Source organism: Dermacentor silvarum, chromosome 9 (assembly GCF_013339745.2).
Source record: "Dermacentor silvarum isolate Dsil-2018 chromosome 9, BIME_Dsil_1.4, whole genome shotgun sequence".
Classification (NCBI taxonomy): Eukaryota; Metazoa; Arthropoda; class Arachnida; order Ixodida; family Ixodidae; genus Dermacentor; species Dermacentor silvarum.
In genome coordinates, this window is record NC_051162.1 from 118,354,503 (window position 1) to 118,369,214 (window position 14,712).

The 14,712-nt window shown below is 47.0% G+C and overlaps 1 protein-coding gene across 1 annotated transcript; it reads left to right on the plus strand.

Moving 5' to 3' along the window:
• The first annotated feature begins 64 nt into the window (after positions 1 to 64).
• LOC119464154 (uncharacterized) lies at positions 65 to 13,910 on the plus strand. The gene has a single exon (XM_049656215.1). The coding sequence runs from the start codon at positions 823 to 825 to the stop codon at positions 3,157 to 3,159; it is 2,337 nt and encodes a 778-aa protein (XP_049512172.1). The 5' UTR covers positions 65 to 822; the 3' UTR covers positions 3,160 to 13,910.
• Positions 13,911 to 14,712: the final 802 nt, after the last annotated feature.

Genomic DNA, 14,712 nt, shown 5'->3' on the forward strand with positions numbered 1-14,712 from the left:
TGTAACGTTCTTTTTTTTAAACGTTGCGCAAGCGCTCATAGTGTCGCGAATCTTTCGCAAAAATTTTTCAGCGCTCAATACCGAATGATTCTTTCGCGACGCGCGCGCTCGACTGTCCGCTGGGTTTCGTATCCGGCAGCTTTTCCAGGGCTTCCCCTTCCCTCTTCTCAACCATTAATCGCTTGGTGGCTAAGGATTTTTTTTTATTTCTTTCGCTAAATCCTCGTCGCTGGGACTTGAGAAACCTAACGAGGCAAGTGCGTTCTCTTTTCTCGTTCCCACCTCATTTGCTACACGCGAATCTCGGCGTTGTAAGCCAACGGCGGTATTCAGCGTCGGAGGTGCCCAGACATTTGAGAGCCCCTCTCTCCGCTACCCGCTTGTGTTTCCGAGTCCCCGTACTAACAGCGAGAGCGCTCCTAAAGGGATAAGCAACAAAACAAGAAACGAAAAGGCGAAAGAAAGATGATTTATTCGCATCCTCGGCTGGTGTTCCTCGCCCGTTCCGAGGCCCCGATCGGAGGAAACCCGGCCGCAATCATGGAACATCGACGTGCGAACCCACGCCAACGACGGCCCTAAAAAGTCGCCGAAGCTTGTGCTCGTAGCAGCAGCAGGTCGCGATGTGCGCCCATCGGCGTCGCGGACCTTCGAGCGGGAACGCGTCGTTACCTGGGACGCCCGCCAAGTCGAGCTTGTGGCCGTGTTGAAGGGAGATACTCGGTGCGGACACGCTAGCTCGTCAAACAGCGGTTCGTTCCTCGAGACGAACCCCCGCGGGTCCCCCATGGCCCACAGGCCAGCGGCGGCGCGATCCGCAAAATGACGTTCAAAGTGGGTGACTACGGCTGGGTCTGGGACGGCATCCAGTGGACCTCTTGGCGCTCGCTCAACTCCGACCGGGACCACCAGCAACAGAAACCGCTGCTGGGCTTCACGCTCTTCATTTGGATCAAGCGGCTGAAGCTAGACGAGGCCGAACTCCTGCGCAACATTCAGGTGCTCGGCGGGCGCGTGTCCGAGTTTCTCGACGAGGCGGTCAGCTTCGTGGTCACCGACCAGGACCCGACCAAGGTAGGCGCGGCGGCGCCCAAACCCGCCGAAGAACAAGCGCCGCGCTCGCGCGGCCAGCTGATCCTGAGCCGCGCGCACAAGGCAGCCGAAGCGTCCGCCGAAGACTGTGTCATCGACAGGGTGCGAGAGGCTCGCATTCGGCTCTGGAACATCAGCCAATTCCTGCGCTGGGTCGAGGTGCAGCTCAACATCCAGCCCGCCGCTTCGCCCGCGCTCGAGCTGCCCGCCGCTGCCGCCGCGGCGACGTCCCGCAAGCGCAAGGCGTCTCGCCTGCCGCGACCGCTCGTCAAGGTCGAAGACTTAGAGCAGGAGTTCAAGCCGGTGTACAAGGTGTTCAAGTCGGATCCGTCGCTCTACATCAACTCGTTGTACCCGTCGAGCCCGTTCGACGACCCCGCCGTTCAGGATCGGTACGTGCAGGCGAAAAAGTCCGGCCGAGCCGTCTCCGGTGATTCGGACTGTTCCGACAAGGAGCCCGCCGTAACTGGGACGGCCAACAAGCCGCAACAGGGAGCCGCTGCAGCCGCCCCGGCACCACCGGCCAAGCACCAGTACTGCGAGTGCTGCAATGCCTACTTCTACAACCTGCAGCAGCACATAGGCCCCGACGGGGCGCACCACCGCGAGTTTGCTCTGCGCGAGGACAACTTCGAGTGTGTGAAGGAGCTCATTGACTGTTTCCCGAGTCTGGACGAATTTGTGGGCAACGGTGACCATGGCGTAGACAAGGTGCTCGGTGACATGCACCCTTCGGCGTACCACTTTGCCATGCTCAATGCGGCCGGTATGCAGGCGTCTGCCGCTGCCTACCACCGGCCACCACCTATGCCATTCCCGACGAGGCCCACTTTCGACCCGGGACAAGTGATGGTGAAGCAAGAACCGCAAGACGACTCACCCCCCAGCGCCATGCACCATTCGGGACTGCTTTCCGGTGTAGGTGAGGCCAGTGCAGCCGTTCCCCTCGACTTCTCGCGGACGAGCCAGCTGTCAGAGATCTGCGGGCAGAGCTTCCCGCGGGAGTACACCCACCACCATCAGGGCCCTCCGGCGCCACCACCTCCACTCCTTCCGCACCCGCCCTACCTTCCAGACAAGGCTGAGGAGCCACAGTCGTGCTGGATGGCGGGGGGTGCCAAGATGGACCCTGGTGGCAGCGTGGCCGCCACGGCAGCGGCCATGCCTCCTCCACCACCGCACCTGTCGCACCACTCGCAGGGGGTGCAGCCGGTGTCAAGTTCCCACCACCTGCCGCTCGAAAACCTCAGCTTCCTCGACCCTCCGCAGCAGGATGCGATGTTCACGAGTGAGCTTCCGCAGCCAGACTTCTCGTTTGGCCTGCAGAACCTCCTGCACAGCATCTGTGACGAGACCGAGGAGGAGAATGGTCAGAGGAGAAGTGGTGGCTTGCGGAGCGTCGACGGCCACAAGGAGAACTTAGAGAAGGTCGCGGAGAGTGCAGCCGCTCCAACGTCTTTAGTACCTCAGCCTCAGCAGCAGCAGCAGCAGCAATATCCTACGTGGCCCTACTCGGACCCACCATCTATGGCTGCAGAGAACGCAAGGTGTCAGCAGCAGCCGTCCATGGAGAACTCGTCTTCATCGCCGCTCGAGCTGACAGCACACACTCCGTCCGAGGCACCGCCGTCATCCGCGTCGAAGCAGACGGCGGCTCGAAGGAGACACAGCCGCGACGACGAGGACGCGACCAGCAATGGCATGTCCGAAAGCAACCCCAATCGCTGGACTGTCGAGCGAACGCGACGAGGCGTCGGACTGAAGCTGAAGTTCACACCAGCACGTAAGCAGAGCTCTTCGCTGCTGAGTCCCCCAACCCCGGTGCAGACTACTCCGCGGACACCGAAAGCAGCCAAGAGCGCTGCAGGTGGAGGCGGCGGTTCATCCTCGTTTGATGTCTACGACTGGAACGAGGAGGAGGAAGGTGAGTGTTCAGACTTTGTGAAAGTCCAGTGGCGGGTCATGCACACCGAGGACACGAAAGTGATCCTATGCCGGACTAAGCAGTTTGCGCTCCCGCGCAAGCACGGCAAGGGTGTGGGCGGTGGCAAGCAGCTCGTCTACTGACATGCGCGGTTGAATGCTTGAAGTTGTGTGCAGCTGTTCACACGGGGGTTGTTGCTTTGCCCTCGGGTGTAACACTTGTGCAATGCTGGACCTCCGACGAGTGCAGCATCAGTGCAACAGTGAACCACAGAAAATGCAATATCATCAGTCTACGAGTCAGCAACCACTCTGTTCTTGGTCACAGAGCCAAGAGTGGCGTGTCCACGTCGAACTCTTAAGATGCGTCTTCGAGCATCTGCACTACTTTCTCCGTTCTCATCACCGTCACCTACGAAGCCTGCGTCTCACTTGCTGTAACATTTTGTCCATCAGACAGCTTCATGCACGCTTCTTAGTGAAAGTGGACTGGGGTCCCACCTAGTGCTTTGTTGCAGCATGACCCCCGGGATTTTGAAGCGCTGGATGTCTGAGGGTCACTTGTGTGTAAGATTTTGTCTGTGAGGGTTGCGCCCAGGTATTCTCATGTTCCCAAAATCGACAGAGGCTCCCTGTACAAGGTCATTCCTTCCAGTTTCCTTGCGAGGACCGTATACCTGGGCACAGCTAGCCACAACAAACCTCGTGTAGCATTAACCGTGATAAGCTCCTTACAAAACCTCTCTCATCAAGGTTACGAGTGTTCTGCAACACACAACTCAGAAAATACTCTCAGCAAGGAAAGAAAAGCCTAGCTGTCTATACAAAAATGCACTGTGTGGTGTTTCTCTTTGTTTTGGAGGTGAACAAAAGTTGTAGCTTTCTTCAGTCACTTTAAATTTGCAGCTACCGCCCCGATCACAAAGTTTACGTTGGTTAGAATTTGCGGCACTGACGGCAGCCTTCTGAGAGTTCAGTTCAGATTGGGTATGCGGAATAAGACGTGGTAGCTGTGTTGGTTGCACTGTCAGATATGGCATCCGATGACATCGTAGCGACCGTGGCCGTTGCATGAGCTCATTTGTCGATGGCTTCAAGTCACTCGGTGGTTTGTACAGTGTTGTGTCCAAAAGCTATCGCGTGAGGCAAGCAGTCTTTTTCTTTGTGCGGGTGCTTTTAATCTGCAAAACCAAGACGGGGGAAAAAAAAATGCTTGCATATCTAATGTCACTGTGTGTGTCTCCTGTCGCCAACAGCAGCTTGTCACAAATTAGTGTCATGTAAAGAAAAAGAGCTATGCCAAAATTGGACTTGGATGTAGCTGTAAATACGGCTCAATTTTTTACTAGCAGCATACACACTAAACCTTCACCGGTGTACCTTTCAGCCCAACATTGGAAGCACAATTTTTTTAAGCTCTTATTACAACTGATCACAAAAATTGAGATGGGATGTTATCTAACATGCCACTGATGTTCTTCCTTGTGCAAAGCCTGATAAGTTCGAATCGAATAGTGCAGGTGCGCTCAGAGATTTGTATTCCTCAGGTGTGACAGACGTGTATTCTCGGCACTGTTGACTTCCTCAGATTGCTTATCTCTCAAGAGGCTGCACTGGCGAAAGCTGCAGGTAACGTCATGCCCGTCGGCTGATATCCCCATGTGCGTTCTAAGCTCTGTGTGTACAGTTGCTTTGCTTCGCTGATTGCAGTATCAATGTGTTCTTTACCCCATCTTTTTTTTTTTTTTCTTTTCAACTGAGATGTTTGCCGACAGCTTGACAGGTGGCTTTCGTGCTTTTTTGTCTGCTCTCCGGTGGCAGCCGAAATGTAAAATTTGTTAGTAGTTTGCTGTGTGGGAAACCCTTCCCATTCTTGCTATGCATTTCTTGGTTTTATTGAAATCTGGCCTTCTTCGTAGTAAACAGGGTGTGGCTTTATAAAACTGCTTTGTTTCACAGCTACCAGACCAATGCCCAAACTGAAATCCAAACTAATGTTCGGGCTGATATTTAGGCTGATGTTCAGGTCGACAATTAGGTCATCATAGGCATGTGACAGCAGTACTTTAAAAAGATTTCTTAAACTCCAGTTTGATGCAGCATATGATAAATGTTTTTTTTTTTTTCTCTCTCTCTCTTTTTATATCTGGGCTTACCCAAAGATGGTGGGAACACTGGTCATGATTTTCAAGTCAGAATTGTTATGAAACGACTCACTATCAAAACAAATTTTTGTTTGATAATAGTCATTGACCTTTGAGGCTTTATAAATGTTCTATAGTGCGTGCTTTAGTCCAACTAGGTTGTGTACCGCCAAATTCTCTGCGTGACTGGAAGACTGCAAATTTTTGTTCATTGGTGACCGCAACCGGACCTGCAGACGTCCGGTTGCGGTCACAGAAAAAATGAGCATGTTGTCATTGTGTTTGCGGTTACACAGAAAAAAAAATGAGTTTGTCAGGCTGGGGACTGTGTACTGGGACAGGCAGAATTATTCTGCAGGGCATCAGAGCATCCTTAAATTGTCGTTGCCAGGTCACACTTTTATTATACAATCATTAATAAATAACATTCTTCCAGACTTTATGTTTGCCTATAGTATCATTAATCCTTTCTGGTCCGAATATATAAAATGAAGTGAAAATTTTATATTAGTGCATCTGAACCATAAAAGTCGAAGAAAAATAATTGAGAAATTCCCGCTGGGAGTTTTTGGCTGCAGATTATATTTGAAGACCATTTTTTTTGTGTGCCACCAAAGACGTGCTATATGCTTTAGGCAGCAGGCTCCAAAAATAGAGCGCGGAGGCCATATTTACCTGCAGCATAAAGTCTGAAAATTATGTAATTAGCATGGGGTGACACTTTAATCTGGAGCCCTCCACTACGGCGTGTCTCATAATCAGAACTGGTTTTGGCACGTAAAACCGCAGAAAGAATAAGAAGCATGGGTGACACTCACATTTCTGAAAATAGTTTTGTTGTCAGACATTTCTTGCAAAACATTATGGTTTTTAACGCAATTATTGGACCAGAAAAGGTTATAAGCCCAAAGAAACTCCGAGCTAAAAAGTTTCAACAATTTCGCCAACATTTATTGGTTTAGCATGAATTAATATCAGGGTTGATTAAGTGCAGAATTTGCGTTCTCATTCTCTCCGCATTATGTGGCTGCAACGTCTAGCCAATGAATGTGATCAGCGAGACGTGAGCCTGCACGAGAGATCATCCCACTATGCGGCCTCTGTTCTCTCTGGGCTTTTTTTTTTCGTTGTTTTCTTTTGTTTGCTTGCCTTTTGTCATGTGCCAGGCTCTCTTTTCACTTCCGGTTGCGACGAGTTCCCACCGTATTGGCATTGTGTGTTCTCACTCCTTGCAAGTGCCTCTCACGTGGAACAAACGACGACAGGATGCTTGCAGCCTAGGAACGATGAAATTACAACCGCGAGAGAGACAGACATTTTCTCGATCAAAAGGCAAAAGGAGACGCCTTTGCGCGTCTGCTAGTCACGAGACAGTAGGATTTACACGAGCCCTGAAAAAAAAAAAAAAAAAGAAAGGGATGGTCAACTAATACGAGTGAGGTTTCTGCTACTTGTGTTTAGTCTTTCTAAATTATCTACATTTCTGTGTTATTTGATTGATTGATATTTCTGTGCTACTTTCTGGTTTAAACATTTTGCTAGTATGAGGATGCCACTGAAAAAATTGGCATGTTTGGCTGAAGTTAATTCAGAGACCATCATAATGTGGCAGTCATCAACATCATCATCAGCCTTTTTCTTTTTATGTCCGCTGCAGGACGAAGGCCTCTCCCTGTGGTCTCCAGTTACCCCTGTCTTGCGCTAGCTGATTCCAACTTGCGCCTGCATATTTCCTAACTTCATCACCCCACCTAGTTTTCTGCCGTCCTCGACTGCACTTCCCTTCTCTTGGTACCCATTCCATAAGTCTAATGGTCCACCGGTTATCTATCCTACGCATTATATGGCCTGTCCAGCTCCATTTTTTACTCTTAATGTCAATTAGAATATCGGCTATCCCTGTTTGCTCTCTGATCCGCACCGCTCTCTTCCTGTCAAGATCTTAACGCTAGGCCTAAAATTTTTCGTTCCATCGCTCTTTCTGCGGTCCTTAACTTGTTCTCGAGCTTCTTTGTTAACCCCTAAGTTTCTGCCCCATATATGTGGTGATAGGGGGTGTCCAAATCCATGTCCCAGTGATGGCCCCCTCTAGATAATAGATGCAGATCGTGAAGGCTATCGAATCAAATCGAAATCAGAATCGAAAGGAATCGAAAAGAAAGCTTCTAGTAAGGAAGGGGAAGTTTTGGTCTAATAACAAAAAGAAAATTCTTTTGAGGTATCAAATTGATGTTCATCAAATCGAAGTGGAAAATTGTAAAGAAAGTTTGTAATAACAAAAAAGACATATTTTTTGAGAAACTGAATGAATGTTTGTCAAGTCACGGCTGCTGGTTCTGCGCGGTATTGTCACTGGATTTGCAGCCACACAGCCTTGAAAGCCACCTGTCTTGCAGTGTGAGATGGGTACGCGTGTGTACTTTGTTGTGTGCAGCTTGAGAAACGTAATTCAGTGTGTGCAGCGCTTATTGCCAGGAAAGAAACGCTTGCCCCTGTCCTGCGGGCTCATTTTTTTCAGTGAAATGTTGTGCGGCAGCTGGTTGGTTCTCGATCGTGGATTTGGAAGTTGCGCTGCATATTGCAGAAACACGACCACACACGCAGGTTGATGTTTATCAACTTGCATGTGTGACTGCGTTTCTTTGTTATTACTATACAGTGCAACCTCAAACCCATGGTTTTATTCTTGCCAAGAGTGCATAGTCAGCACGAGCCAAGAAATGTGTTGTCATGGGGGAAGGAAGGAAAAAAAAAAAAAAAAAGACCATTGGGGAGCACGACGTCAGGCCTCCAGCCTTGGCAAGGCAACCTCCTCCGTCACCCCTCCCTCCCTTGCATCTGTGTCTACCTGCATGTTGACTCTTGGAGTTTGCCTCCAAGAGAGTACAGACTCCAAAAAAGGAGTCTGGCGGTCCCATGCTGCCAACTTCCCCAATAGGTGGGTGTCCTTAAATGCGCCTCCAACTCTCGTAGTTGCCAAGCACCTGGCCGGGAGTACGCTTGCACCTATTTTACCTGTGGATACCCAGCGGCAGCATGCGTCTGCCACTAGGTACTGAGCAGCGGTGGATGCTCGACTATTTAACCTAAGCTGTAGTGGCAGAAGGGGCACCCAGGGACTTGGGCAAATCTCTTAAATCCCTTTCGAGATGAGAACCTATGTAAACAATGGAGTACCAGGTTGTGGCACATTTCTACTCATTAGAAAAAAAAAAAATGAAAACGGTGGGTTGACGGCGGCACCAGGATTCAAACGCAGTACCCTCCCACACATGAGGCGGGCGCTCTACCATTTCACCACCACTGCGGTTCTGAGAGTCAACATGCAGGTTTCGAAAGGTTGCCCATCACAATCACCTTTTGCCGCCCGATCACCGCTCTCCCCTTTTCCCCATACTCTCAGCGTTATTGGCAGCTAGAATTGAGAGCTTGCTTATCGCATGATGAGGACCTATTTCCCATGAGCCTTTCCTTTGTACTTTTTTTATCACTAGACTTCAAAATTGTCACGTGATGCTCCTAGTCTTTTTCCTTTCTCTGTGTGTTTTGGGTTCTTACGTTGGGCTACAGTCTGGGTGAGCTGTTTCCATTGCGCTGCAAAAAAAAAAAAAAAAAAAGGTTTCGTGCGAATAGCTGAACCTTTCCTGGCATTGCTAATGAGAGTGCCTGGTACAGATTGGCTCCTGTAGCCTGGGATGAACAAAATTTTACCGAGAGGATGCTTTAGCTTGGCAGTTTCTGTTGGGATACGAAAGCAGAGATATTGTCTTGCTCCAAATCCACTGAACTGATTTTGGTGTAGCTTGTGGCACTATAAAAAGAATGTTAATCCCAAACTGCGCAGCCATAAAGAAAAAGAGAGACTTCAGGTTCACATTTGTGCTTGTGTTTCGTGGTTTACCGAGGCTGAAATTTTACGGTTGTGGAAGAAGCAGCCCAATTTGGTGCTCACTATGAAAAGGTGTACAGAGATGCACGGTGACATGCGTTAGATTAGCACGTGTATTCATGTGCTCCTGAGTCTTCTTGTGTGAAGCTGCTTCCTTTTGTGCTGCTTCATAGTGTTTTGATGAAACGTTTGTTGCTTCAATGAAAGTAGCTGTGGTAAGGTGCTGGCGATTTTCTTCTGCGAGACACAAATGTCTTTGTGGGCATTTGGATGCTCAAATGTCTTCGAAGACATTTGTGCCTCCACGTACGTTTGGGCCATTGATGCAGGCCTTTAGAGGATCACTAAGCAGAAATTGTAAATCAGACCAGACTGGTTAGTTATGCTTCTCAGTCTCTCGGCACATTAGTCATTGCAGTACAATTTGTGGAGCAGAGGGCTTCCACGGGAATGCCAAGGTAGTGCCGTCGCGTTTTTGTCGCCGTCTCAGGCACTAAGACCCCGTCATTGGTGGAACTGACACATTTGGCATTCAAGAGGCGTAACCTACCATGACCCAAACACTAAATTGTGCAAGTGGACAAGGTTAGAGGAGCGTAAAATGGACAGAAGCACTTCTTTTACGCTTCTCCATTTCCAGCTACTTGTGCGCTGTAGTCTTGAAGTCGTGAATAACCGACTTTCCCAGTTCACTACATTGCTGAGTAACCTACCAGTCTGGACTGGCATGACATTTTCTTTAATACCCATTTAAGATCACTGTTACTGGTCATTCTTCATTCCGTGGTGTTGCAACTTTCTTGCTTGCTTTGTCGGCTGTGTGGATGAAAGCATAGTGTTTCAGACCAAGAATACTGGAGGGATATCCACAGATAAGTGTTCACAGATGATGCCAACATGGCAGTTATGTCAGCATGGGAATTATTGAAATCAAGCGTACATGACTGTCAGTTCTGTTGGGCTTGAAGAGTGCTTGTGGCTTCTGATATTGAGTTTCTTGCAGCTTGCCTGTCATGAGAAATTTTTTTATGTGGCATATGACTAGTTTATATTTGGAACTTACAAGTGACTACCATTTGGCTTACTTTTCAAACTTTCACCAAAACAAATAGTTTGGACCATCGAAAACAAGCTAACCAGCTTGCTGCCGCCAGTTATACGTTACCTAAACTTTAAATGCACATGGGTTAACCCCTTCACAAGCCAGTTAATTCTGTCTCTGAAAAAAAAAATTTCCTTCAAAGCTTTTCTTGCCTGCTAAGGTGGGAAGGACAGACACAGGTACATAAAACTGACACCACAAGTGCTGGGCTGACAGCCGAGTTTTATTGCTCAAGGACCGGCAGTATGTCCGTACGCTGCAACAGCATACGAAGCACGTGCCTCACGTGCTGTTGTGGTGCGCACATGGGCACAGAATAGTGCTGTGGTGAGCACGAAATGAAGCAACCTCACAAACATGCGCGAAAAAGAAAAGATACGGCGTAGCATCTCTGAGCTGTCGCCTACTACAGCATACGGGCAGAATATTTAGATCTATGCAGGAATTGCAGTTTTTTTATCTAAAAGCACTAGAGAAGGGGCGCTGGCTCAGGTGTCTTGCAGCCTTAAAGATTTGCTCGGCTTCCAAAATTTCGCGCGCTGTATTGTACCAGCTTCTGCTCACAATCATTGCCTTTTCGAACTCTGGCTCGCAGCCACAGTCCCTGCAGCGGAAGGCTCAGTGCCTCGAAACAGCGTGCTCCATGTTGTACTTGCGTTTCCTGACCCCTGCATGCCAGAGTTCGAAAGTACTGTATTCCATTTCATACGAAGCAGGCAGTGCTATGAAAGCTAGTCAGTCTTTTCATATTGTTCGCATCCACGACAAAAGATAATGCGTAACATACGAAAGAAAGATGGGTAGGTATGTGTCATGTAATTTTATGCAACATTTCAAGTGCTACTTTTTTATGCCACGAGATACGACTTAATTATTACATAGAAGGCGTCGCAGGTCTGAACCTATTTCTCTCAATGTTTGCATTTGCGAGCAAGAAATGGTGCGTCGAATACGATAGACATAGTTCGACGTCTCATAGTTTTATGTCACAAAATTATGGTGTATTTATTAAATGGACAGTGTCATTGATCTGGCCTTATTTACCACTGAACATGCACAGTGACACTATTTCAGTAACCAGTGGGCCACATATTTCAGTGGCCATATATACCAGTGACCACATATACCAGTGAGCACATATACCAGTGACCACAGTATACGTCATAGACTGGAAGCACAAGGGTGCACAAATATTATACTTGATTTGACGTGACCTTGCGTTCGCAAGTTGTACTTGTAATATGTATGAAGTACTTATTCTGCAGAAAGTGTTGCAGATCAAAAACAACCGCATTGCAAAGTGAGTGAGACTTCTGTGACCTCAATAGTATTTACGTAGTTTCCACAGCGTTGCCTGTTTAGTGTGAAACGGATCACAGTCGTTACTAACAGTAGTTCGCCTTTTCCATGACGTAGAAAAAAAATTAAAAGCTAACTCAATTAGCTGGCACATATGTAGAAATTCTCTGTCAGTTCGACAGGAGCATATTTGCTGCTGCATTCTTAGGTTGTCGCTGATTATGTTTAACTGTTATGGCATTACCAAACTGGATGACTTTCATTTTGCCGACATTTTTGTGTTTATGAAACTTCACTTCAGGCATCCCTGAATGATACCGAAGGTGGCCAAATGGTGTGTGCCTGCTAAAGTTTGAGAAATATTTGCTTAAAAGGGGGCAGGCATAAAATGTAATCCTAAAAGTGTAACAAGAGAAGCTGCAAGTGCTGTTACACCTTAATGAAGCATGGACGCATGATAACCAACTGCAAGGTGCATTTGCTAGGGCCCGGGTTGTGGAAATGGTGCGATTCACTTGCGGACACTTAGTTTCAGGTTTGCAGAGCGCATTTCCCAGTTAAGCTACGTTCACGCTGTTGCTGCTGCGTATGATGTAGTTGAACGTCAGGTGTCAATATAAGCCGAGTCCAGTATAAGATCATTGCACACTTTCCATAATTTCCATCCACACACTGCCCTGTGGTAATGTCTATAAACCCCTGTGGCTGAAAACGCCAGCAAGTCTTTGGCGTACATAGGATGGCCTTTCTCGAGTGCTCATTCAGTGTCAAAAAAAAAAAAAATATGACGAAAAAAATGTGCGTGGGTGGGGGATGGAAAAGAGATGTATGCTTTGCAAGTGTTCAGTGCGTGTCCTGGTGTAGTTATCAGACACTGGAAATGGTTATCGTTGCCACAAATGCAAATTTTATGCCCTCCTGTGTTGTTTGCTGCTGCTGATGTTGTTTCGACTTCCATGGCCACGACTTGTTTTCAAGCGTGCAGCGCCTGCTGTGAGTGCAAAGGCCGAAATAACTGTGTTCTTATAGGACGTGTTTCAGTTTAAGTTGGCTGTTTTGTTAGTGTCGCAGCATTCATTTTGTAGTGCAGTTTTATAGGCCTTTTTTGTTAAAATGTTGCGTCGCTTTTGTAAACAGCGAGTCAGCAGTGTTAGCTCGAAGCAAATCGTATCTGACTATAACTTAGGTCACAGAACTGAAAAAGCGTATGCGCGACATTCAAATCAAAGATATGTTAACTGTCTGGTTCATTTGGAACACACACAGGGATGAAGGTGAAATTATGCTTTTTTTTTTCAGTATATTGTTATAGTTGCATATAACTACTCATGTTATGTTGTCTGTTAAAAAAAAAATTGCTTAGGAAATAATTCACTTCTTCACTGCTTAGTTTCTTTATCGCTTTCAAACTGTTTTTAGTTGGCACCACTTGTGGCCATGTATATTTATACAGCAAAGCTGAGCATTGACTTCTCATTTTTAAGTTATTTCGTCTTTAGTATGTTTCACCGTTTTGTTGCGTGTTGTCTAAGTTATGACTCTTGATGTCTTCGCCTGCGTTTGAGAAGTGTTCTGCATTGTGCACACTATGACGCGAGTGCAAAACTTGCATATTTTGTAGGAATTTGCCCACTTCTGCAACTTACATTCGAAATTACCGATCAAGTTCCAACGAACAAATTGCAGTTTTCTAGCTGCATGCTTTCCTTAAAAAAAAAAAATGAGGGCTTGCTTTTAGCTTTGATAGAATACCTTGAACTCGTTTAATGCATATTTTTTTAAAGATGAGAATAGTAAAATGCTAGTGGCTTCCAAGTTGAACAATGCGATTAATTTTTACTATTACTCGAGTAACCATGTGTAACAGTGTCACACATTAGAGGTCTGTTTTGGCTTTGATTAGAACAGTTACATTATTGAGTTCATCTGCAGTTTTTGCAACTAGCTGAACACTGTTGTGGTTCAGAGAATGTGCATGGAAAGAGGACGTTCTTCCGCTATTCCAATCTCTAGCAAACAATACGTCAGACTAGTAAAAGAGTGTTTTGCCAAAAAGAAAAGAAAGGATTGACATTTTTTTGTGTGTGCGTGTTTGTGTTGGTGTGCATGCAGTCGCAGGAATGGTTTCTATGTGCCATGTGTGTATCATAAGCGTAACGACTGTGTTTTAATCAACACTACAACACAAAAAGATATATGATGTTTTACGATGGCGCCCATACGTGGGAGAAAAGCAACCATTCGGACTGCGAGTTTTGGTCTCAGAACGCCATTGTGTACATAGACAAACGGTGCCGCAAAGACGACCTGCTCAACGGAGAGCATCTGTAACTCGCGACACATTTGTGGACAAAAAAAAAAAAAGACCTTTGTCGCAACCTTGTACATACATACTTGAGTGTAGTGTGCTGTTTTCCTAGTGATGCCATCATAGTAAATAAAGGCTAGTTTGTATCACAAAGTGGCCTGGAACCAACCTGTGTCCCCCTCTCGTGTCTGTCATCGGAAGCCAATTGTTATTTCTCTATCTTCAAGACACGAAGTCTTTTTCTTTCTTGTTTTTCGCGTTTCGTCAGTGGTTCAAGCGGCGCTCCACCACCTGTGATACATCGAGATCGTCCGGTAGTTAGTGGTGCAAGATAACAAAGAAAATAAAATTGAGCGAACAGAATCTCTACATTACAACTGCCCAGGATGTGTCAGGTGCAAATGGTTATGTGCCCAATTCAATGGCCGTGGTGTTCTGCATCGAGCACAAGGTCTCAGGTTTAATTCTCGGCCGTGGTTGCAAGTGCTCATATACTTCGATTTTGGCTAACGTTGACGGAGCCCCAAGGCCTGATTCACAGTCCCATCACCGTTACAGCACTGGTGTCCGTCATGAGACAGCGTTTTCTCGTCAGTTTCTCTTCAGAAATGACACAGCGGCCATGTTAAAAGCATCAGCCAATGTCACCGGCAAGTTTTAAGAAAAGGGCAGACAGCCTTCCAATTGAAATTGTGGTCTTTTAGCAGCATGTACAGGCATAATATTTGGCTCCGATCTTCGTTACGGTATTGCCCAACAGCAATGCAAGTTTACTTGCCATGTTCAAAAAGTGTTGCAGGGCCCTTAAAAAATATTTTAGAAGTTAGCCTGAAGCCCTTCACTAGTGCCATATATAGCCGCTTGTTAGTTGTGCTCCATTAATATTTAAATAATCTTCATGAATTTTTTTTTTTTTTTTTGAAATACCAAATGCTTCGTAAATGTGTTGTGAGCC